This window comes from Anopheles moucheti, assembly GCF_943734755.1.
Source record: "Anopheles moucheti chromosome X unlocalized genomic scaffold, idAnoMoucSN_F20_07 X_unloc_1, whole genome shotgun sequence".
NCBI lineage: Eukaryota > Metazoa > Arthropoda > Insecta > Diptera > Culicidae > Anopheles > Anopheles moucheti.
Genome location: NW_026453515.1, coordinates 1,487,940 through 1,513,606, shown reverse-complemented (window position 1 = coordinate 1,513,606; position 25,667 = coordinate 1,487,940). Strand labels below are relative to the sequence as shown.

Here is a 25,667-nt window from a genome sequence, read left to right as displayed (position 1 = left end):
AGCGGTTCACAACCTATTTTATGCGCAAGTTTTTGGTAGATTCTTTCTTAGTAGATTACTTTTTATCAACTTTCTTAGTAGATTAGATGTTTACGTTGATCAACAACAACACGCACTTGTAACTGCCATAACCGCAAAGTTCTCCAAAATTTGCTTACAGTGGAGGTAAGTTCTGCGATTGTGGTTGCCCCGATACAGACTGCCACGGTGATGTTTGAGCGATCTACTGCATTTGATTCATCTGCATCAATGGAACAAGCACGATAACCATCACTGAAATTTGCTACAATCGATGGCTAACGGACATTAATGCCAAGTCTTGATATGGTTTCTGCACAGTACATCGATCAGTGAAGTGCAAGACCTTCAACCAACGCCAATGCGTACCGGTCCGGATAATCTACGTTCAACTGTACTTTCCGTTACTATTAACTTGGTTTTGATTGTAGCATAAAATAAAAGAACGTGTTGAATGTGCTTGATGAGCTGATCACATGGCGAATCTGATGGAACTAGGCATGCGTGTACGCATTCGCAACCGTTCAATTCGATCATATCTTTCGTATTCGAATCGTATTAGAATACGATTGACATGCGTACAGTGCATGACATTGAAAGGGCTGTCGCACGCGTACAGTTCATAAAATTGAACGAACTGGACTGTTCTCAATACTTTTAAGGAAATCTTTTCCTATGCCTTTGTGAATCAAAAAGATGGGATATGTAAACAGCAAAACCGATCTACGACGAGAAAAGGAACATTATAAAATATTAAAAATTATGCTTACCTTAACGTCAGCATCAATCGATGCTCCGGAATTATGTTGGATCGTGACAAGCGTGAGCGAATTGCTTCTAATATATAATAAAATGTTTCCTTCGACATCCTCATATATCCATGAAACATTCTCGGCTGTCTCAACAAGTGCTCGAACAGGACGCTGAATTCTCCGCTTTCCGGACGGTCCTCCCATAGTTGGTTTCTCTCTGCCCTTCCTTCTAATAAAGCTACCAACGAAGTAAGCACCGCCGAGCTGGAAACAAGCTCTCCGATGTGCATCATTCTTTTTGCACAACTTTGATAGAAACAAATCGACTCACAAATTGAACGCGTAGGAAGAATCGAACGCGCGCGTTTTTTTTGTGTTTGTATGTATGACGTTCTTTTGCTAGGTTTGACGTCCTTCATGCTTTGACAGTTTGTCGTATACGACAAATCCTAGAGCACCCATCACACATGTCGTTGTCGTTGGTCGTATACGACAACTCCCCAGAGCAGGCCCTAACTATACAGTTCATTATATCACATGAGTAACACATATAGTTAATAAAATTTGGTGTCAATAATAATAATTTTGATTAACGATAACTATTAATTCATTAAAGGTAACTAAAACGTCCATAAGATCACATCGGTAATACATCTAAACTAGTTCATGAAATGTAGAATGACAAATAATTAAAGTAATAAAATACAGTTTGTTTCACAAACTAAGATTAAATATCTTAATAACTAATGGATAGATACTGAATGGAACTAATAATAATCTAATCATCTATCACCTCACTTCGCAAACACCGGGTCAAGTAATTCCCCATGTTTCGGAAGTATCCTTCGCAATCTTGGGAATTTACTAAAGATGAACTATCAGTAATGGCTTCCATCAACGCCTGTTCGTTCTGTGCATTGGCCCGTCTCACTACATTTTTCCACTTGCTAAATAGATTTTCTATCGGGTTTAGGAAGGGTGAATAAGGCGGCAGGTACAATGGTTTGTCCTCTTCCTCCCCGATAGCTTGTTTTACCTCTGTACATTTGTGAAATGGAACATTATCCATTATCATATACGAACGATTGATTCCGCGCGTTCTTAATATGCCCTTAAGCTCTATTATAAATTGTTTGAATAACTCGCGGTTTACAGCCCTAGTATGTGCCTTGTAATGAACTATGCCATACTTGTTCATTGCGCATATGATAGATATATTCCTCGATCTTAACTGTGGCACTACGATAGTTGGAGTTGTTCCTTTCCTCGATCGGCCTTGCGATGTCCGCATGCTTAAATTAAATCCCACTTCATCGAGGAAAATAATGCCGGTATCGGTAATTTCCAATGCCAATTCGAAAAACATCACAGCATACGACCTACGTTCCGTAATTGTACTTTCTGTGTTTCGTCGTTCAGGTATGTTGTGTATTCTTTTAAAGGTATAATTAAATCCTTTAATTTGTCGTGCAATTGTTGTCGTGCTGACACGCACGCCGTATTGGTTAAAAACCTTCTCCGCCAACGCCTTCAATGTTAAAGTGCAATCATCATCTATCCACAACCGAATGCTATTAGCTGCATCATCAGGCAAGAGCTTAGGACGGTTACCTCCACGTTTTGCAGCCGCAACCTCCCATGTCTGTTGATATTTTTTGATAATACTGTAAACCGTGCCTCGATTAATGTTAAGCATTTCTGCAATGTCCTTGCCAGATGCTCCATTTTCGTACGCCGTAACAACACGGTTTCGATCTTCGTCAGACGTTGTTTTGTTACGGCGTCGAGGTACAGCCTCCAATGTATCCATGTTTGCTGTAGGATTATCATGAAAACAGAATTATCTCCTTGTTGTATTGCAAGGATAAAATATACAGTACCTCTTTAAAATGCGTAGCTCTAAATGTGTTTCGAATGTGTAACACGTTGTGATACCTGTAAACAAGATCGTGAATGAGCTAGAGAATTTCGAACGAATAATTACGTACCTGTTTAATGAAACACAACACTATTGTTAGCAGCAACAGTTTTACTCGGGAATATATGAGATTAACATAAAATGGTTGCACCGCTGTTCGTGAATACATCTGAAGAAGATTAGAAATCCGCCGCCTTAACCTTTAATTTTAACCGATTTCTTTCGCGATGCCGGCTATAGTTTCAATAAAGCAATCTCGTTGTGCAAAAAAAAGGCAGTTACCCCCTGGTCAAACAAGCGCTCGAACCTGTATGCAACCCCCTAATTTCGGTTCACATGGCTTCAGCCTCTTGCAAAATTAGGGGATTCGTTATATGAAAATAGGGGAACATTAGGGGATGCAGCTACGTGCTCCTGAGGGTGTGTGAGTGAGCGTTTGCAGCCCAGGGGTATGCATGTGTGTGTGAGATCGCTCGGAATGTGTATGTAGTGGTGATTTTCGTTTTCTTTCGCCCAGCTGATAAAATTTTAATTGCTAGTTTAATAAAAAAAAGTTGATTATTTTTTATTGACTACATTGTTACATTTTCCTTAAATATAAGCTTTAAGAATAAAAATATAAAAATAACCCTACTTCATTCATTGAATGTTTTCGTACCGCTTTTTACCGTATTCTCTATAATTAGCAGGATCATTTTTAAAAAATTTGAATAAAAAAATATTAAATTCATTCCGCATTCCGAACGCATTCCGACGTCGCCAACAACGGTAGATAGTATGCAAAGGAATTCGTTGCATTTCTCGACATCTCGGCAACATCTCGTTGATTACCATTTTCTTAATACGTGTCCTTCATCATATTTTAGGCCATGCTTCTCCTCGATATGGGATATGTTGTTTTTCTCCTTCCATGATGATTTCACTAGAATTGAAAAGAAAATATCGTCTTGTATTAGCACTACGAAAGTTATCAATATTGTGCTCATTCGCTCAACAATATATCGTAATCGCAGTCGTATTGCATGGTTTAGTAAGAAATGTTTCAGGTAGGAAGCAAATTTTTTTCATTTAGTGCTACAACCATTGAGACGACGGAAAAAAGAAACATTCTTCATACAAACTTCCACCACTGTGATGCAAAGATTTATTTAGTTATCATATTTACCTTTTACGATCTGCAACGATGAATTTATTCGTTGTATTAGATCAAACGATCGATTTCGTTTTCTGTAAATAGGATGAAATTTTAAGAGGATAAGATAATTAAATAGATAATTTATAAAAATATAATAATTACACATTAAGTAAAAGTAAAATGGTATTTACTTACTTTTAAGCTATGCTTCTGTCCTCGTTGTACGCAGCTGAAGCATATGCTACCGTATGTCCAAGGTTGGGTATATGGGCTAGTCCAACCCTTTGGACTGTGAGTCCGCGATCCGCTATGCTGCGCCAATCTGGCGCGATGGACTGGAGATCCAGGAGTGTTGCCGGCTGCTGCAACGGCTGCAGCGGAAGACAGCATTGCGGGTATCGCGATCGTTCCGTACCACGCGGTACGAGACGGCGGTGATGCTGTCGGGCTTGCTGCCGATCTGCTTACTGGTGGACGAAGACCACCGCGTCTACCAGCGCCTTCGAGGAGCCGACGGAGCAGCAACAGTGAGCAGCAGCGAGGTGCGCCGCGAGGAACGGGAGCGGACGTTGCAGCTGTGGCAGGAGCGATGGGATACGGATGCATCGTGCAGCGACGCCAGCCGCTTCACCAGATGGGCCCACCGCACCATTCCGGACGTTAGGGCTTGGCAGTCCCGGAAACACGGAGACGTGACTTTCCAGCTGTTGCAGGTGCTCTCTGGGCACGGATTATTCCGTGAGTACCTGTGCCGATTGGGTTTCACGTCGTCCCCGGACTGTCGCCGATGCCCTGGGGTGGTGGAGTCGGTGGAACACGCTGTCTTTCATTGTGCGCGTTTTGCCGCAACCCGACAGGAGCTCCAGAGTCCGGAGCAGCTATCGTACTACCGGAAATCCTCTGTTGAAAGAAAAGGCAGAATTTAGATAATGTGGTGCTGGTAGGAATAATAATAATGTTTAAAAAGTGGATATATATGCAAGCAACCTAATACTACGTGGTTGAAACAACCCTTTCACACGGTTGATGCCCTGTACAATGAGTAACACTTTAACCACAGTGCTTTTACAAACTACAATAAACCAATGGTAATTTGGCAACGGATTGAACGATAATTGACCCACGCTAAAAGTAAGTTTAACCACGGATCACACACGACGGAACCGCAATCAGAATTCTGAAAACGGAGCGTCGCGGATAGCAATTCGGAAAGCGAGCATAACAAAGCAAACGTACAAAAAGCTCACTATCAAGTCACGGAAACTCACTATCCAATTCACACATTAAAAAATTAAAAACAGCGTCTTCTCTTTCATTCGGAATGGTCAGAGAATGGCCATGACCCACTGCGGTTCCTGAAGCAGAATTATTTCACACGATCGAATCCTTCACCTAACCTCACTTTGCATCAACAACACCAAACTAAGCGTTGTACATATAATCGGTTGGTTGTGGCCAAAACTGTAAATTAATGCACAACTGTATCGATAGTACACTAGTAGATCACTTTCCACTTGATATTACACGCCGTTCGTAGATACCGGCACCGAAACAGGACCGGACAAAATTGAGGACGTTTTTGTATGGGCTGAGGACAAAATGAGGGGATTCACCTACGGGTATGTGTAACTGCGCATTAGCAGCTCGGATCTCGCAAATCTCACTTTTTCACCCACAAAACCTTTATTCAAGGTAAAAAAGATTCTAGAGCACACTTCCACTTGGTAATTAAATATTTAAAGCGTACAAAAACGATTTAACTTACCAAAGATCTTCTCCGTCGATGCCGGCACTAAAACAGTACGGGAACACGCCAATGCGTTGAATTCTGCGGCGTTTCTCTATCCATTGGCGACGGCGCTGATGCTGGGATGGTTCCGACTTCCATTTGATCCGTGCGGAACAATTCTTTTGCTAAAAAGATATAAAATATAAGTTCGGATTCGCGATTGTTATTGTTTTGCTTACCGGCTTCCTTGGACTTGTCAAATTTTCAGCAACTCGCGTTTCATATGCACCAACACAATCATACACGTGAAATCACTGTGTACAGACACATTCGGGTGGATCGAAACTGGTCGTTGGTCGTCTTTAGAGTAGGGCAGACATATTCGAGAAAGAGAGGTCAATATGAAATCTTGTGTGCGACCAGAAATGTGTGGACCAAGAGAGGTGCGCGGGTTGAGGAACGTGTGAAAAACTACTCGAAATGTCTAGGGGGTATCCCTGTGTGTGTGACATTCGAGCAGTTGAGCAGTTTGGACGTGGTGTGTTTGCTCCCGAGTGCGAACGTGAATATAGGTGCAAAAATACCGTTGAGAGGCTCAAATTTAGTCATAATACGTTATTAAGACGAAAATGCAAGATTGTACGCCATTGAAGCGATATAAAGTGATAAACAGTGTTTGCCGACGAAATTTGGTGCACAGTACGGTGAGGCAAAGTAGCGCAAAGAATTCACCTTAACAATAACAACAGCGGTGTGAGTGACTTTGAGTTTGCAAAAAAATCCGATCCAAACGGGCCGGATGTGGTTGAAATCGTTAGGTTTTGTGCACGTAAGTTGCCTAAAGCCGAAAACCGGACAAAAATCGGTCAAAAATTGCCGAAAAACGGTGACGGAAAAAGTGCGCATGGTGCTACCCAAAGTGGGTAAAGAGACTAGGTGGGCTCATAGCTCTTTTCAGAAGGCCATTTTTAAATACCCATTTGACGTTTCGCGTTACGGTATCCGTGCACAGTTGTTTTTGTTTTGATTGTGTTGCCTGAAGCTCTTCCTGCAAATTTGAATCGATAATTTCTGTTTCCCAAAAAATTGAGAGATTTATAATCAACAGTATTCTGCTCCTTCCCTACTCTTTGCGAGTTTATTTTTCAGTTCAATAAAGGTGTCCAGCTTCCTGAGCCGTGTGTGATCAACGGGCAGCCAACTTCGAAGTAATTTCGGACCGACAACTGATTGGCATAGGTCCTAAACAGCCGTATTGACAGCAGCTCGTAAAAGTGGGACGGTTTTTCTCCGGCATAAACGAAATAGATCACACAATCACGTAATGTCCGTCGTTACCAAACAGGTTGTCAACACGGTTCATATGCGTTTCGTGGTTCTCCAGGATCGTAAAACTTTTTACGTATGACGCCGCGATGTGCGGGCTCGTTATCTAAATAATCTAATGGCCTTCGCATAGCCTTGATACTCGTAGATATCCAGTACCGTACCGCGAACTGTCAAACCATTTCAACTTTTTTTTCATAGCGCGGTTGTCAAATCGTTAGGGATGAGCCCACCTAGTCTCTTTACCCACTTTGGTGCTACCGCTGCGGCACGTGTTTCGGAAGTGACAGCTTCAAATAGGAAAACATTAATAATTTTGCGAGTCAGATTTGGTTGCGGTTTTCACCGTTGTGCTTGTTTTTGTGTTTTATATGCGATCCAATTAAAAAAGTGGTGAAAATTGCGAAATAATTTTTTGATATTTTGGTGTCATGTTGGTATGGCCCAGCTGACAAATTTTGAAAGGTGAGCAGTCCCCACCAGACAAATTTTCAAATCGACAGTTACTACTCGAAAGCTACTCGAATTCCACAAAGTGTGCGGAAAATTCGAGGAAGTTGTGGGGGCAAATCGGCAGCTCGAATCTGCTTGATTCGATCAGTTTATTCAAGCTTGAAACTACTCGAATTTCCTAATTTTGCTGGAAATCGCGAGAAAAATTCGGGAACGACTGCGAGTAATACTGGAAGGCGTCTACGAGCAAGGAAACACCCCCTCCCCCCCTGATCATACACGCTTGCTTGGGCTTCAAAATGGCGACAAACCGAACCTCGCGTCCTCGGTCGGAGTCTACCGAGGAAAGAACGGGGAGGTCCCTTTCGGCTATGGAGCCGAAAGTTATGCTGACTAGAGCTTCGTCGTGGCCTCTAAGACGACGAACGCTGACATGGCGGAGCTGCGCAAACTCCTTGAAATGACGCTCGCCAATGAGCAAATGCGCGCAATGGTGAAGGAGCTGCAGCAGGAGCTGGTAATGCACGCAGGGTGGCGCATGGACGGTGGTGGGGCCCCGCAGGGCATTGCCGAAGCCGCCGCAGCAGCAACAGCAGCAGCCGGCAAAGTCGCGCTTACAACCTGCGACAAAACAGCCGACGAAGAAGAAGCTCGACGCGATAGAGGTCGCCCCAGGGGAGGGACAAACCTGGACAGAAGTATACCAGCTGATACGCAGTGCTCCGTCGTTGGCGGAAGATCAGGCCAAACTCGGAGTAGGACTACAAACGACGCGGGATTGGCTGGTCATGGACCTACAGGACGGCGCCAATGCGGAAGTGATCCTGCAACGAGTCCAGGAGGTCTGCGCGTAGGCTGCAGCTCCTGCCACCACCCGCTTGGTGACGGAGACGGTAGAGGTCCGCCTTAATGAGGTGGACCCTTTAGCGAAAGCACTGGACATGGCGACGGCGGTGCAGACCTTCATCCAGGAGTCGGTGAAGGAATCCGCCGTGCATCTAGCCAGGTCATGGAATGGCACGTAGACGGCGTACGTTCGGATGACGGTGAAGGCGGCGGAGCGGATCACGCGGCAGCATGTGAGAGTGCTGCACACATCATGCTTGGCGACGAGGCTAACACCACCGACGAAGGGCCAGCAGCGGTGCTTCAAGTGTCTGGAGCCCGGACACCTGCGGTACCAATGCAAGAGCGAACAAGACCTGTCGACGCACTGCATCCGTTGCGGCCAACCGGGTCTCCTGGCTCGAGCATGTACGGCAGCGGTCTGCTGTGCCGTGTGCAAGGGTCCGCACCGGGTAGGACACGCGTTCTGCACCCGGAAGGCATAAGGGTCCTGCAGGTCAATCTCGGGCGCAGCCGGGCAGCTCAGGACCTGATGCTGCAGACGGCACGGGAGCAGGGGGTGGACGTCGTCATCACCTGCGAGCTCTGCAAGCCGCTTCGGGACAACGGCAGATGGGCGGTGGACGAGGCGCAGAGTGTTGTAGTGGTCGCCACCGGGGCTTACCCCATCCAACGTCTGTGGGATAGCGTTCATCCCGGGCTGGTGGTGGCCACAGTGGCAGGCGTCACATTCGCTAGCTGCTACGCTTCGCCTAACATCGGGCCAGCGGACTTTGGCGCCTACTTCGAGGCGGTGGAGATGGCGTTGGTTGGCCACCAGCACACCGTGCTTGCTGGTGACTGTAACGTGTGGAACCAAGAGTGGGGATGTGCCTGCACAACATCGAGGGGCCACTCGCTCATGGGGACGGTGCAGCATCTGCAGCTGGAGGTCGTCAACCGCGGCAACGTGCCCACTTTCATGAGCAACGGTGTCGCACGCGAGAGTATCGTCGACGTCTCGTTTGCGAGTCCTTCGATCGTATTGTCGGAGACCTGAGGGGTGACTACTAAGTTCACCCACAGCGACCATCGCTACGTTCAGTTCTTCGTCGGCGTACCAGGTGCACGGGTCGATCGTCAGGGACGCCTACAGCAGCATCAGCCGTCGCAGACGATCAGGTCTATCAGGTTATCTGCGCAGCTACTTCTCTGAGCGTGAGCTCGTCTACGAGACCAGCGAGGGACCGGTTCGCAGGCAGGTGTCTGCAGGCGTACCGCAGGGCTTCATCGTCGGGCCTACATTGTGGAACACAATGTGTGACGGAGTCCTGCAGCTGGAGTTCCCGGAGGGCGTTGAGGCGATCGGGTTCGCGGACGACCTAATGGTGCTGGCGAGCGGCACGACGCCGCAGGCGGCGACCGATCTGGTGCAACAGGCGATATCCATGATCGGGACATGGATGGCGGAGCGATACCTACACCTGGCTCCGGCGAAGACCGAAATTATCATGGTGTCCACCATGAGGCAAGGGCTACGAGCAGCCCACGGTCACCATCGAGGGACTGGAGCGACAGCCGTCGATGTCCTTTAAGTACCTGGGCGTGGTTCAGCACGACCATCTGCTGTGGACCCCGCACGTAGAAAATGCCACGGCGAAGGCACTCCGTGCGGCGAAGGGGATCTCCCGCCTAATGCAGAACCACGGGGGTCCAAAGGAAGCGAAGTGGCGACTGCTGTCCTCGGTGGTGGACTCTACGCTGCGATATGCTGCCCCGGTGTGGCACGAGGCCACTAACATCCGGAAGTGCAGGCGGATGCTGCAGCAGGTCCAGGCGCAGTATGCGAGACTTGTAGCCAGGACCTTCATATTGGTGCGATATGCCTGCTGCTGCTACTGCGCGTGGAGGAGCGCGCTGCCACTTTGCGTCAGTGGCAGGATGGCTGGGACGAGTTGGCACCCACGAGCCGATACACAGCATGGGCGCACCGGGTGATCCCGGACATCGAGGAGTGGAAGAACCGTCGGTTTGGGGAGATGACTTTTCATCTCGCTCAAGTTCTCTCGGGCTACGGTTTCTTCCACGAATATCTGCATGTGCAGCAAATTCACCCCCTCACCGGACTGCGTGCGGGGCCCGAGAGTCGTCGAGTCGGTGGAGCATGCGTTCTTCGACTGTTCGCGCTGTGCAGACGTGCGGATGGCGGTGCTGGGACAGGGCGATGAGGCCATCGTCATGGTGGAGAATCTTGAGTCGTTCCTGCTGAGCAGCCGGGAGAATTGAAGTGCTGTGTGTGAGGTGGCTCAACACATCACAACAGCGTTGCAGCAGGATTGGTACGTGGAGCGAGAGACCAGTGCCAATGACTACATGGTTGCTGCGGCACGTCGACTAGACGCGGCACATGATGCGATGGTTGCTGCGCGCAACGACCGACGAAATGAGGCGCAACGTCAGCTGACAGTGGAGCGACGCCGGGCAAGAGGCGAGCCTCCTCCGCCAACTAATCCTGACGAGATGCCCCTTAGCGCGTTGGAGATCGAGGAGCGCGAGGAGCGGCAACGACGTGTTCGCGACAACGTGCGTCGGCACCCAGCGCGGCGCAGGTTGGAGAAGAGCGAGACGCCTAGCTGCACGGATTATTTGTGGGCCCTATTCGGGGATGGGGCGTTGAAGATGAAAGCGAAGTTGACAGGCCTTAGTAGGTGTAAGAAATGGGCGTTTTTCCTCGGTCGTGCCGAGCCTCGTTGTAACGCGTATGAAATTGGGAAAAAATTAAAAAAAAACAAATAAATGAGGGCGTATAGGTGCCCCCCCAGCCGATCCTTCGCGGGTAGGCTGGGATGGGTGGGCTTGATTAGTAGATTGGGACGAGTAACACATGAAAATGTATTGTAACATTCCAATTAATAAAACAAGCACTTGTGTTCTGTATAAAAAAAGCCAGTTAACCCTGTGTGTTATCCCTGTTGTGCAGCTGTCATTTACAGCAACGCCAGTTATCCCTTTGTAGTTGCAATAGAGAGCTTGTGATGAACAGACGTGTTAGCGATTGCTTCCCGAGTGTGTGTGAGAATTGCGAAAAAGGCAATTTCCGAGCGAACCCTGCGTGCCAGGTTTTTAGTTTTTAGTGTCCGGTCCCCGATTTTGGTCCTTGACCCGTGTGCCAAATTTTGGCCACGTAGTGCCGAAGGGGAGGGGGGGGGAGTTTTTCGCGAGCCGGTTTTTGATTTTTATTAAGGCTATTTCTTAACCAACGGTCGGGGACGGTCGAGGTGTCAAAAGACGCGCGCTGTTGAGGCGCGTGTTTTGAGGTGTCCAGAAGGTGGATTACATTGCGTTTACGGTCCCCACATTCGGTTGAGTGAGATTGTTTATAGTGCCTGTGTGTGAGTGAATCGGTTCCAGACTTGACCAGAGTGTGAACATTTGAAAAACGCAACTTTTGAGCCATCGTGCGTGAGAATCGGCTCAGTGTGAAGAAAGTTAGAGGCGATAATCAGTTCCCTTGGAACCGTAGCGGAACATTTTACGCGCGTTTTCAAAAGTTGCTTTTATCATACGGTTTTTCGTTTTTTCGATTTTTCTTCATACCCCGTCCTTTAACCAACATGCGCGTGAGTGTCGGTGCGTGCGAGTGTTATTGCGCGAATCTATACCTTGTCGTGCGTGTTTGTGTCTTTGCGTGTGTGTGTTTCCATACGTGTTTGCGTTTGTGTGTGTGCGCATTGTTTTTGCGCAGTGCGTGGAAGTGTGCTTGCGTGTACCTGATCCGGTAATTTCGTGTTTGTGTCTATTGTAGCCGCTACGGTTGAGCTAGACGACTGTTTTTTGGTGTCCGGTCCCCGATTCTGGTTCGCGACCCGTATGCCAAATTGTGGCCATCTAGTTCCTAAGAGGGAGGGAGGGAGTTTTTAGAGAGCAGGTTTTTTGCAATTATTAAGGCAACCGCTCATCCGATCGGGGCCAGTGACGTTTCGTTTGAAAGGTCTCGTTGCGGCGCGTCGGACAAAAAATTGGGAACGGCAATCGGTTCGCCCGGTGAGTCAAAAATTAAATATTTCGATTTTCCGTTGTGGCTTCTCGTTGGTTTTTCGTATTTTTCTCGATTTTCCGTGGTCCGATTTTCTTGGTTGACCTCGAAAATTTTTCAGACTAGAATTTCGAATTGCGAGCGAATTGCGGTGTCTTTGTGTCTGCGCCAATTAAATATCTGTTTTTAGGCACGGTTTTTCGAATAGGTGCAGAAAAATAAAGACTATTTCGTTTACCTTTCAACAGATTTGATTGTTGCATAACTCGTTTATTTCGGGCTGAAGGGGAGATTGTGTTTATTACTTATTTAGGCGGGGTCATTTTCTGTCAATTCAGTCATTTCTCTCATTTCTGTCAATTCTGTCAATTTCTGTCAACTCCGTCATGTTGTCGGAATTGGATGGTGCTGCTCATTGTCCGTCAAATCGGGTTTCAAGGTCAAGAATGAGATCATCCACCGTGGTTGGTTCATCGAAGAAGTGCGCGTTGGATAGTGTTAATCTGTGTGTCTCTTCCAATGATGAGGATGACTACCTCAACTCAACGGTTGTTCCTGCAGTGCTTTTGAAGCGTTTGCAGTCGCCTGTTCTGGAGCAAGCAGGAAATTCCTCGTCGGTGCGTGCAGCACTTGCGAATGCTGAAAGCCAACATGAATCTGTAGCTGCGTTGCTTGAGCAGCTGAAGAGCCGTGATGAGCAGGTTGCGGCAATGCAGGCGAATGTAAGCCGTTTGACTGCACAGCTGGCGGAGCTGATTCGTGAATTATCCGACTCGCGCAAGGAGCTAACGTTGTTCCGGCAAGGTTCAGAGGCGGTGCAGTTAAAGCAGTCGACACAACAACAAGCACCAGCAGCTGCTTCTACCGATGTTGTTTCTTCATTCAAAGGCAAGCGTAGCTGTGGAGGTTGGCGGATGCAGCAGAAGAAAGCGCATAAGCAACAGCAGCAACAGCAGCAGCATCAGCAGCAATTTCGGAGGCAGCAACAGCAGCAGCCTCAGAGGCAGCAGTAGCATATGAAGCAGCAGCAGCAACAGCATCGGCAGCAGCATCAGCAGCAGCATTTACAGATGCAGCAGCAACCTCAGATGCAACAGCTGCTACAGAAGCATCAGCAGCAGCAGCAGCATCGGCAGCAGCTTCAGAAGCAGCAGCATCAGCTTCAGCTTTTACAGAAGCAGCTACAGAAGCAGCAGCAGCAACAGTCTTTGCCGAATCATCAGCAGCCGCATCAACGGCAGCAGCAGCCACAGCATCATCAGCTGAAAAAGCAGTTGGGAAATGTACTACTGTGTCCGAAAAATAAAGTGACTTTCCGTTTTTTCTCTAAATGGTTTTTTTATTAGGCCAAATTAAGGTCATTCCATTCGAAGTAATCCCCTTCCGATGCAATGCACCTCTTCCCCCTCTTCTGCCACTCCTCGAAGCAGGTGGAAAACGCGGATGCACGGATGGCCTATAGTTCCGCCGTCGCTGCGGCTTCTATCTCCTCGATAGTGTGAAAACGGTGTCCCCGAAGCGGCCGTTTTAGCTTGTTGAACAGCCAGAAGTCGGCTGGTGCCAAATCTGGTGAATACGGCGGTTGCGGAACGATATGAGGGCCAGTTGTTGTGAAAAACTCCCTCAAAATGATGGCCCAATGGGAGGGCGCATTATCATGGTGCAACAACCAGCTGTAGTTTTTCCACAAATCCGGCCGTTTTCCGCCGGCCGGAAATCCCAACACTTTCCGAAAGGTCTCGTATCGTCAACTGACGATTGTTGACCACCAAATCCTTGATTTGGACAACGTAGGGGTCGTCGGTCGAGGTGGATGGACTCCCCGGACGGTCCCCGTCTTCGACCTTCTCACGGCCATTCTTGAAATCACTGTACCTATTGTACACATTTTTCTTCGACATAGAATCTTACCAAAAGGCTTTTTGTAGCATCCGCAATGTTTCCGCAGCGTTAATTTCATTGCGCAAACAAAATTTGATACAGGTGCGCTGTTCCACAAACTTAACAACTTGGTCAATATGGACAAAAACACATGGCGCAGCTCCGAAAACAAATTTTCACTACTAGCCGGGTTGATGTTGTGACTTGAAACTTGGCAAATGTGTCAAAAACATACAAATTGACAAACGAAAAATAAAAACAAGAGGCTTCTTTAGGTGCGCGAAATTTGACATCTAGTGTCACCTTACTTTTCGGACACAGTAGTATGTAAGAGTTAGAAATTTGGTTGTTACTTTATTCACGTTCAAATCGCTACTGGTTACATTTTTCAATTCTCTCTTAATGTCTATTCGCCTCCCCATTTCTTTTTCTCTCCTCTCCCGCTTTCGTCCTCTTCTCCTTCTTACACTCGGCCTTTCCTGACTCTCCCTTGCCCTCAAGGGAAGATTATTAGTTCATTCTAATTCTTCGTCAGTTAATTCCAAATCTTCATTTGTCGTCGCATACGACCATAATTTCATGAAATCTACGCTAGTAGTAGTAATATTTGGGCCTTCGCAGTTTGCCGCTTTTTGTACCTTATAGCGATCGTTTCGCTTAACGCTCAATACTTCATATGGTCCCAAATATTCGTTTGCTAGTTTTCGCCCAGCAACAAACTGAGTCCTTTTAATGGCTACCAGGTCGCCTACTTTATATCCGATAGTTGGTTTTCGTGTTTTATCAAAATTTCTTTTATGCGTTAGCTGAGCTTTCTCAATCGCATTTTTTACTTCTTGTCTCATTTCTGATCTTTCCTTTTCAAAGGTTTCGTACATTTCTACTTCAATTAGTTTCTGTAGTTGATCAATATCGCAATTACGCATCGAAGCACCAAACAGGGCATTGAATGGAGTTCGCTGGATAGTAGCATACCAATGAGAGTTTAGCGCGCGTTGAACTAATCCTATCGATTTATACCAACGAGATGGTTCTTCGGAACTCAGTTTCGCTAAGGTGGACAACACTGCTCGGTTAACCCTTTCGGCTTGCCCGTTTCCTCTTGGAACACCGGTACTGTTTACAACATGTTCGATTTGCCTATTTTTCACATAATCTGCAAAATAATTTGAAGTAAAAGCGGTACCACGATCAGTTACAATCCTCTGAGGATCTCCAAATATTTCAGACCAACTTTTTAGTTTTAATATAACTTCTTCCGCACCTGTAGATTTGGTAGCATACAGCCAAACGAATTTTGAAAAGCCATCAATAACCGTTAATATATACTTGTATTGTTTAGCCGTAGCATCCATCGGTCCAATATGATCCAAGTGGATGGTTTGCAAAGGAACACATCCTTTGTCAATGGGATTCAAGAGCCCCTCTTTTTTACCTAGCTTTTTATTATGCATAATGCATTTCACGCAACTGTTTATAACTTGTTTGACCTTGTGCTCTAAGTGTGGTATAAAATATTGTTGGATTATACTGTGCATGGTCTTTGCACTAGCGAAATGACCCACATTATGCGCATCAAGAATAATCTGTTTTTCCATACTTTTAGGAATAACCAACAAGTCATTTCCTTCAACCGTATTGTAAAGTATATTACCTTTCATCTTATAGGAACCGTATGGTTTTTCTTTTAATACTTCGATGATAGCTTAAGCATCTCATCATTCAACTGCTGATTTTTTATGCGAGCCGTAACCTCGGAAACTATCATCACATTTTGCTCTGGGTATCTACTCAAACAATCTACATGACGCAATCTTTCACCTGATCTATGTTCCACGTCGTAATCAAAATCCTGCAGAAATATTACCCATTGTGTAACTTCTCTAGGCATATCTTCTTTTTTGATTGTTTGTTTGAAAGCTATGCAATCAGTAATTATTTTAAACCTTATTCCCAACAGATAGTGACGCCACTTTTTCACAGCAAGAAAAATAGCTTTAGCTTCCAAGATGTAACTATGCTGATTATTTTCTCCTTGGGTAGTTTTTTTACTCCAGAACATGATGGGGTAAAATTTCTCTTCAAATTTCTGTAGCAACACTGCACCAAAACCATATTTAGATGCATCCGTATGCACTTGCGTTTCTGCCTCACGATCATATAATCTAAGAATCGGTTCTCTTATTAGCATTTGCTTTAACTTATGGAAAGCATCTAATTCCGTTGATCCCATTCGAAAACACACATCTTTCTTTAATAGGTCCGTTAATGGCCTAGCAATAATAGCATAATTTTTAATGAATTTTCGAAAGAACCCTGTTAAACCTAAAAATGCTTGTGTGGCTTTTACGTTGTTCGGTACGCTGAAATTCTTCACTACTCTTATTTTTTCTTCACCTGGTGATATCGTACCATTTTCAACACGATGTCCTAAAAATACAATCGACTGTTGCAAGAATTCACATTTCTCCCAGTTTACTTTTAAACTGTATTCTGAAATTCTATCACAAACCAATTCCATTTTTGATAAACATTCTTCCGGAGTAACGCCATGGATTACAATATCGTCCATGTAAAGATCCAATACGTTTTCGTTAATTAAAGATTGAAACACGTGATTAATAAAACGTATAAAAACCGCTGGCGAATTGCAAAAACCAAATGGTGCTTTCTTAAACTCATATAGCCCGGTTTTTGTAGCGAACGCAGTATACTTCCTACTATTCTCATCTATTGGTACATGGAAAAATCCATTTTTTAAATCCATTATCGTAAAGAACCTAGCTTGCTGTAATTTTTCTAACACTTCTTCTATAACTGGGATCGGAAAGCCGTCTTTCAAAACCATTGTATTAAGCTTCCGATAATCGACGCACAAGCGATAACTGCCGTTCTTTTTCTTCACGATCACCACTCTGCTCGCGAACTCGGACGTTGATTTCTGGATAACTCCTTGCTCCAACCACTTTTCGATTTGTTGCTCCACTATACTGCTCTCGGCTGCAGACAAACGCCTCGGAGATTGTCGAAAAGGTACTGCTCCCTCGTTAGTGGTAATCTTCATTGCTATCGGCGATTCGCTTTGTTGTTTTTCTTCGGATGCCTTACACTTCTCGATCATCCGCTTCACTTGGTCTTCGAACAAACTCGGCACCATATTTTCAGGATCGGTGGCAGGCGGGAACTCTTCAGCTAACAACACACTGCTCTCTGGCACACTTTCCCTCTCAGCAACTCGTCGAACTGTCTTTATACCATCTTTTGTCACTTCGACATCAAAAAACTGCAGCGATTCTCTTCCTAGTAAAGCGTCATAAACCATGGCTTCGTCTGGCACGACGAAAAACGCTACGCTAGGGTAAATTTCTGCGTTCACACACACATCTGCTGAAAATCGGCCCATGGCTTTTGTTTGTGTGCCGCCGAACCCGTTGAACGTCATAGCCGTGTTTTCTAGTCGTGGAGCACCGATTCGCTGGAATGCTTTATTGGAAATTATATTATATGCGCTGCCACTGTCAAACAAAGCATGCAGAACACAATCGCCAAATCCAATAATTACCGTTGTTTCGTTGCTGTTCGACACCAAGTTTGTACTTGAGACGGCTGGGCGTTTCTTTTCACACTCACTGGCTTTGTGTCCGAGCGCACCACAACCGAAGCATTTTATACCATTTGTTTTCTCTGTACAACCGGTAGCCACGTGCCCTGGTTGACCACAAAGGTAACATTTTGTTTTCCGCGTATTCGGGACCTCTGCTTGCGGCTTCGATGTTTGTGCAAGTCCGGAACGTTTTTTCTTATCGATTTCAGCTTTTGCATCCGCCCGTTCTCGCAACGCAATTTTTCGTTTAAGCTGAGCTATTGTAGTGGCTTCATACAGAATTGCTCTTGTTGTTTCATCGGTTGAAAAACCGTCTACGATGAATTCACATAGGCTGTCTTCCTCGATATCGATGGACTGAGCAAGTTTTTGCATCGAGTAGATGAATTCAAGAGCCGACTCCTCCTTTCTCTTTTTCCGCGAAGCCAATTGTCGAAACACCTCTCACCGCAGTCGCGAATTCGTCCAGCAAGGCTCTCTTCAGCGCGGCATAAGTCACCACACCGCGCAAGGTTGCGAGAAAACTCTTGGCCACACCGGTCAATTTCTTCCGGCACATAATGAATTTGTGCCCATCGGACCAGCGCGCTAAGCTCGCAATTTCATCAAAATCCGCAAACCATGCGTTTAAGTCCCTTGAGCCATCTGCGCTGTACGCTTCAATCCTTTCCTCCACGTCTCTAAAAGAGTATGGAAACGAGACTGCTGCATCGAATTTGGGAAGCGGTTCCACTCCAAACTCGGATTCCTCATGCAGTGCGTCCAGAAAAGGAATAGCTGTAGACTGATCGATCGGGGACTGCTTAAGCTCATTTTCCACCAGAAGACGCGCCATGTCCTCTTTCGTACCCGTTGCTGATAGTCCTTCAGCCGCACACCGTTTCACTAAACCGGCACGGGTAAACTCCTCTACCATGGACAGAATACGTTCTTCTGCCATTATATTTTCACACGCACGCACACGTTTTATATTCGCACTCAGCGAATAGTTTTGCACTCAGCCTATGGTTTCGCACACAGCGAATAGTTTCGCACTCAGCGAATAGTTTTGCACTCAACTATTATATTATTGCACTCAGCTATAATAGAATCGTACGCAGATATTACAATATTGCACTCAGCATTATAATATCACTCACTTCTTAAAAGTGATGATCGGAACATAATCCCCGGGTTGAGCCCCCAAATGTAAGAGTTAGAAATTTGGTTGTTACTTTATTCACGTTCAAATCGCTACTGGTTACATTTTTCAATTCTCTCTTAATGTCTATTCGCCTCCCCATTTCTTTTTCTCTCCTCTCCCGCTTTCTGTTTCTCTCCCGCTTTCGTCCTCTTCTCCTTCTTACATGTATATCGTCCCCCACCGGTACGGCATTTTTACCAGCAGCAACAGAATCAGCAACAACGGCAGCAGCAACAGAAGCCGTAGCAGCATCAGAAGCCGCAGCAGCAACAACAGAATTAAGTACAGCTGCCACCTCGTCCTGTTTCGGTGCCGATGATGGAACCGTGGTCCTCGGTGTCGAAGCGAGGTATTCATCAGCAACATCAGGCGAATCAGCAACACCAGCAGCAGCAGCAGTCCACTCTACAACAACAGGCTCTCCGCAAGAAGCTGCGACCGGATGTCATCCGGGTCACTGCGGTGAAGGGTGCAGCGTATTTGGAGATGTACGCAAGCATTCGGCAGCTTACTGATGTGGAAAAGGATGTAGCCCGAGCGAAACGGACTGATGACCATACGCTGTCCTTATACCTGCAACCAGGAGCAGATGAGATAGTTGTAAAAAATCGTATTGAGAATTGCTTGACCGACAAGGCGCAAGTACTGTTGGTGTGCGACATGAGTCAGTTGCTCGTTACGGGGATTGATATGCTTGCGAAGTCAGTCGAAACAGCGAATGCCATCTCTGCTGTGGCTGGAGTCACTGTTGGAGAGGAGGCGGTTGATCAATGGCGTGGTCTTGAGGGCACTCAGCGGGCTCGCGTGAAGGTTCCGCGTATTGTCGCTCAACGGTTAGATGGCAGCACGATTTTCATCGGAAATACACGTTGCCACGTTCGCGAACTGGAGGTGCAGAGCAGTAAGGACAACGGCTATCGCTGCCTGGAACGCGAACATGTTGCGGCGAATTGTGAAGGCGTCGACCGACAGGCAACTTGTTTGAAGTGCGGTGTTGTGGGGCATCAGGCCAGGCAGTGCGTTGCCATGCCAAAGTGCATCATTTGTGGGGGGTCTCATGTTATTGGGTCCGCACGGTGCTTAGGTGTACGCATTGTCTAGTTCTGCAGCATCCTCTTCTGCAATTCCGGTTCAGTTGCAGGTCTTGCAATTGAATGCTTCCCGGAGTAGAACGGCGCAGGACCTCATGCTGCAGTTCGCGCGTGAGGATGGCGTTGATGTGGTAATTGCGTCTGAGGTGTTTCGATGCCCAGCTAATAACGGTCGTTGGGCGGTGGATTCGTCCGGGAAGGCAGCCGTTATTGTCACCGTCATGCGTCCCATTCAACGCGTTGGGGCATAAACTTCGTCAGTTGTACCGCTTCTCATAGCCTCTCTGCCGATGATTTTGCAGCGTTTTTGGATGCGGTCTATGTCGAAGCCTGAATCCCACACGCATGTTGTTGTTGCGGGGGATTTCAACGCCTGGCATCAGGATTGGGGGAGCACTAGCACCAAGGATAAGGGGGTTGAGGTGCTTTCTACCGCCAATCTCCTGGACCTTGTGCTGTTGAATCGTGGCAATCGACCTACGTTCGTGGGGAATGGAGTAGCCAGCGAGAGCGTCGTCGATGTTTCCTTCGCGAATTCATCGTTGGCGCTTCTCAGCAACTGGCGTGTTTTGGATCAAGCTTCGGCAAGCGATCACCGTTACATTCGGTATGCTGTCGGTGCATTTTCCAATGATGGCTCCAATCGAGATCAGGCCACTCGTTCTCGTTCTTCGACGACCGCCCCACGTTCGGGTGTGATGTGGAAAACTTGCCAATTCCAGCCCGAGCTGTTCAGAATTGGGTTGGAGGCTTCCCGTTTTTCGGAATCAACTCTAACGCCGGAGAATCTTGTGGCAGGGTTGACTAGAGCGTGCGATGAGGTTATGGATTAAGGCTCCTTCGTATCACATTCGTCCGCAATTGTATTGGTTGAATGAAGAAATACAACAACTTCGAGTTGCCCTTCAAGCCGCTAGCGAATATGCCCTTTCCCGAACGGATCCGGTTGAGAAGGCTGCGGCAGCGCCGAATGCGTCGCGTTACGTCCGCTGGACGCACCGTCTTATTCCCAGCATTGAACAATGGCATTTGAGGAAGCATGGTGAGGTGAATTTTGCGTTGGCGCAGGTGCTTTCTGGTCACGGTTTTTTCCGTGATTATCTGAAACCGCAGACACAGTGGAGCATGCTGTGTTTAATTGCCCGGCGTTTGAAGCTTACCGTCAACGGCTCCTGAGCGGGAGAGGATTGGAGAATCTCAGCCCGGACAACCTGGTTGGATACATTATTCGGGATCAGGCTTCCTGGAGCATCATTGCTGAGCTGGCTGGACACATAACATCGGTACTTCAACCGCAGTGGAATGAGGAGCGTGTGAATCTGGCGGCCGCTAATGCAGCTAACAGTCAACCGGAAGATCCGTTCGTTCGTCGGGCTGTTTTGACTGCTCGAAACCAGCGCCGAAACGAAGCGCGACAACGTGCCCGAACCCTTGCCCGAAAAAAGCGGCTACGTGCTGCACCACCTGTAACACCACCAACACTGGCGATCCTGGCTAGGCGTGTCATCATGAGAGAGCGAGTGCGACGACATCGTACACATGTCCGGCTACTGCAGCAACAGTAGCGTGAGCAGCAAGAGCAGCAGGAGCAGGTTCATCATTCGTCAGCAGGCTTATCCAGTATTGCTGCGAGCAACGGTGATGCATCGCGGCAGCGGTCTTTATCGTCTGACGAAGAAGCAGCAATCACAGCCGTTTCTACATCCGAACGATAGTCAACTTCAAGCTCTCCAGGGTGCGGTACAATGTTACCACTGCAGCGAAGAACGACAGAGACATGGAAATGACTTCAAGCGGAAAAAAGAGTCCGAGCGTAAATGCCCGTTATAAGAGCCAGACCCCTTCTTTTACAATGCCTTGCGGCTATACGTGAGAGAGATGTGGGCTGCGCACATCGTGGGGTTTATTCGGTAAGAATCCAGCATGCGGTTTCTGAGAAGATCCGTATCTAAGAAAGATTCCCCACAATGTAAAATAAAAAAAGCCAGTTACCCCCTGGGCAAACAAATGCTCGAACCCGTATGCAACCCCCTAATTTCGGTTCACCTAGCTTCAGTCTTCACTTAGCCACCGACGCAATCGGATGTGTTTCTAGCTTTCTAGCTAACGAGTAAAAGTGATAAACACGACAATTAGGAAAGAGTCATCGACCCAAGCCGCTCGGCCTCCTGCAATGGTCCGTAGCAATATCCGAGCGTCCAAACGGGCAAAGTCTGTCACCATCCCACTAGCCGAGTTCAAACGTATGAGGTATTCTGCAGCGAGTGATGTGAAAACAAACAACGGATTTGATCTCCTCTTCGATAATGAGGCCGATATGGATACGGTGCTCTCGAAACCGCACCACAACCAGCGATCCACACAACCAAGCGTAAACGCTCATACGCCTAGCTCACGCATCCCACCAATAATAGTTATGGGTACCAGTGTCAGCGACGTCCACAGACGTATTATAGCTGCGAGAGTAGTGAACTACAGTACAAACCAAACCAAAAAAGGCATAGTGGTTACATACTCGTCAGCCGACGACTTCCGTAAAGTTAAAAATTTATTTGAAGAACAAAAAGTATCATTCTTCACTCACCAATTGGTTGATAGAACGACAAAAGTGGTAATCTTCGGTCTACCAAACATGGATATCAAAGATATCCAAACAGCCCTCGAAGAAAATAACGTCAAACCAATCACGGTAAAGAGTTTGACAATCAGAAACAAACGGTACAACGACCAAGCAATGTACCTACTACATTTTGCTTAGGGCTCGATAACGTTAGCCGAGCTGAAAAACATTCGAGCGATAAACCATCAACGGGTCTATTTCGAATATTATAATAGAAAAGATGGTCCTATACAATGTATGAATTGTCAAAAATTTGGCCATGGCAGTGCAAATTGCTTTCTACCATCGGTATGTGTGAAATGTGCCGGCTCGCATACATCCAAAACATGCCCTCTATCGGAGGCCACACTTAACCCAGACGGCAAAATCGCAGAAAGCAAACTTCGTTGTGCAAATTGCAACGAGCACCACACAGCAATTTACAAGGGCTGCAAATCCCGTCCTACCACTAACTCACGGATCAAAAATCAATCCAGCGCATCGTTCTCTCTGCACAAAGAGATGTTCCCACCTCTACACAAACAAAACACACCTGTGACCTCGTCAGCCTCCTCAGCTGGTAGAGCGCCTACCTACGCCAGCATGTTCAACGAGCACAAAAGAGTGCAATCACCCAACGCAGACCCGTTTTCTATGGACGAAATAGGTGAGATAATTGAAGATGTGTTCGCACGCATGAGCACGGTTCGCTCAAAAAGAGACCTTATCACCGTTATCATCAAGGTAACTGCTAAGTATTGCTTTCCTCATGTCTGAAACACCCAGAATACTTAAAATCATATCGTGGAATGCAAACGGCATTCTGTCAAAAAAAGACTAATTTTTCAATACGTTAACAAAAAGAAAAATCGATATTGCCACAATTAGTGAAACCTTCCTCAAACCCTCAAACCGTTTCACACACCCAAACTTTACCATACATAGACTAGATAGATTAACCGGTGATAAAGGTGGAGTGGCGATTGTTGTCGCAAAGAAAGTACCGCATGCGCCATTACAGTCCTTAAATCTAAAAGCCATAGAATCGATTGGAATAACTGTTAAACTTGTCTCTGGTCCCTTAACAGTATTATCTATTTACAATCCAGGATCTAACACTGATCATGTGCGTTTCCATCAAGATATAGTAACGATGAGTAAAATCAAAGGCAAATCACTAATCTGTGGAGATTTCAACGCTCGACACAGATTATGGAACTGTATTAAGGGCAACAGTATGGGTAAAGCCCTATTTGACATTGTTCAAAGAGGAACCTTTTCCCTCCATAGCCCTGATGAACCCACTTACATTCCCAGTTGTCACAAACGTTCACCATCCACGCTTGACTTAATCCTTGGAAAAGGCCAAATAAGTATAACGCCGCCATCCACCTTAAAACTCTTTTCGTCGGACCTTCCTGTTTATTTTGAAACTATAGATAACAAAATTATCAACAAACCCCCGTACGGATTACCCAACTACGCGTCAGCAAATTGGTCACAATTCAAAAACATCATAAACAACAGTATTAACCTCTCAACCCTAAACTTACAAGTCATATCAAACTGTTCCCAAGTTGACACTATGATTACGTACCTAACAAAACTAATCTCTGTTGCTCACACAAATGCAGTTCCACTGTTCTACCCAGTCAAATTTAGCCTTATTCTGCCCGATCACATTATTTCTGAGATCAAACAACGAAACATAGCGAGACAAAGATGGCAAAGAAACAGAAGCAACTTGCGTCTTAAGAAACTCTACAACAAACTTACTAATGATGTTAAAAGGAATATATGGGAATTTCGTAACTTATCCTGGTCCAGACATTTGGAAAAAATCAACTCATCCCATAACAACAACAAACTATGGAGATCCATTAAAACCATTAAAGGTTGCTCTGCCACAATCCCGCCCTTTACAAACGATGGAAAAATCCTAATAACACCAAAAGAAAAATGTGAGGCGTTGAAGTCCCACTTTGCAAACGCAAATAATACTACTCTTAACAGTGCTAGCCCTCTTGATAGCAAGATTAGACCCGTATTAACCCAGTTTTTTACTTATCATTCGGAAAGTGAAACCCTCACCTATCCTAACCTTGTTAAACCGAAAGATATCTATAAAATTATCAAGACTCTAAAATCAAAAAAGTCGATAGGACCCGATTTAGTTAGTAACATGTCACTGAAACATTTACCAAAAAAAAAGCGGTTATCTTACTAACTTTCATTCTGAACAGCTGTCTCAAACTGAACTACTTCCCCGATGCGTGGAAAATGGCAAAAATCCTACCAATAGCAAAACCTAGAAAGGACCCGAAGATTCCGTCAAGCTATCGTCCAATTAGCATACTAAGCTGTATGGGAAAAATTTTCGAAAAAATAATTTTTAAACTCCTCGCTTCCCATACAAATACACACAACATTATCCCAGATTACCAATTTGGTTTTCAGCCTAACCTATCTACCACACATCAACTAAATAGACTCACCAACATCATCAGATCGGAACGTAACTTAAAAAAATCAACTGGGCTAGTTACACTGGACTTAGAAAAAGTGTTTGACACGGTATGGCACGACGGTTTAATATTTAAATTATTAGGAAATCACTTCCCTCCCAAACTTATCCTACTAATTAAATCCTTCTTGCACAATCGATCTGGATCTGTTCATCTTCCTTCCCATAATTCTGAACCCTTCAATCCTCTTGCCGGTCTGCCCCAAGGAAGCGTTTTGTCACCAATCCTTTTCAATATATTTACAAGCGACATACCTAATATGAAAAATGTGAAAAAATATGCATTTGCCGATGATTTTGCTCTTAGTTCATCCAATGCCAATCCAAAAACCATAATCAAGGACCTGAACAATGATATTCAAAAATATGTGAAATTCTGCCATCTTTGGAAACTAAAGATTAACTATGGAAAATCCGAGGCTATCTATTTCACAAGATGTTACAGCGCAAGAAAACTTCCAAACCGTACACTCCACATCACCAACAACACTATTCCTTGGAGTAACAACATTAAATATCTAGGTGTAGTTTTAGATAAGAAACTTACGTTTCAAAAACATATCGAAGAGAAGTTAATTAGTAGCACAAATGCC

At 45.9% G+C, this 25,667-nt stretch overlaps 1 protein-coding gene across 1 annotated transcript; it reads left to right on the top strand.

Moving 5' to 3' along the window:
• The first annotated feature begins 12,638 nt into the window (after positions 1-12,638).
• On the top strand, positions 12,639-13,205 carry LOC128307512 (signal transducer and activator of transcription C-like). Its single transcript, XM_053045394.1, has one exon. The coding sequence runs from the start codon at positions 12,639-12,641 to the stop codon at positions 13,203-13,205; it is 567 nt and encodes a 188-aa protein (XP_052901354.1).
• The last annotated feature ends 12,462 nt before the right edge of the window (positions 13,206-25,667 follow it).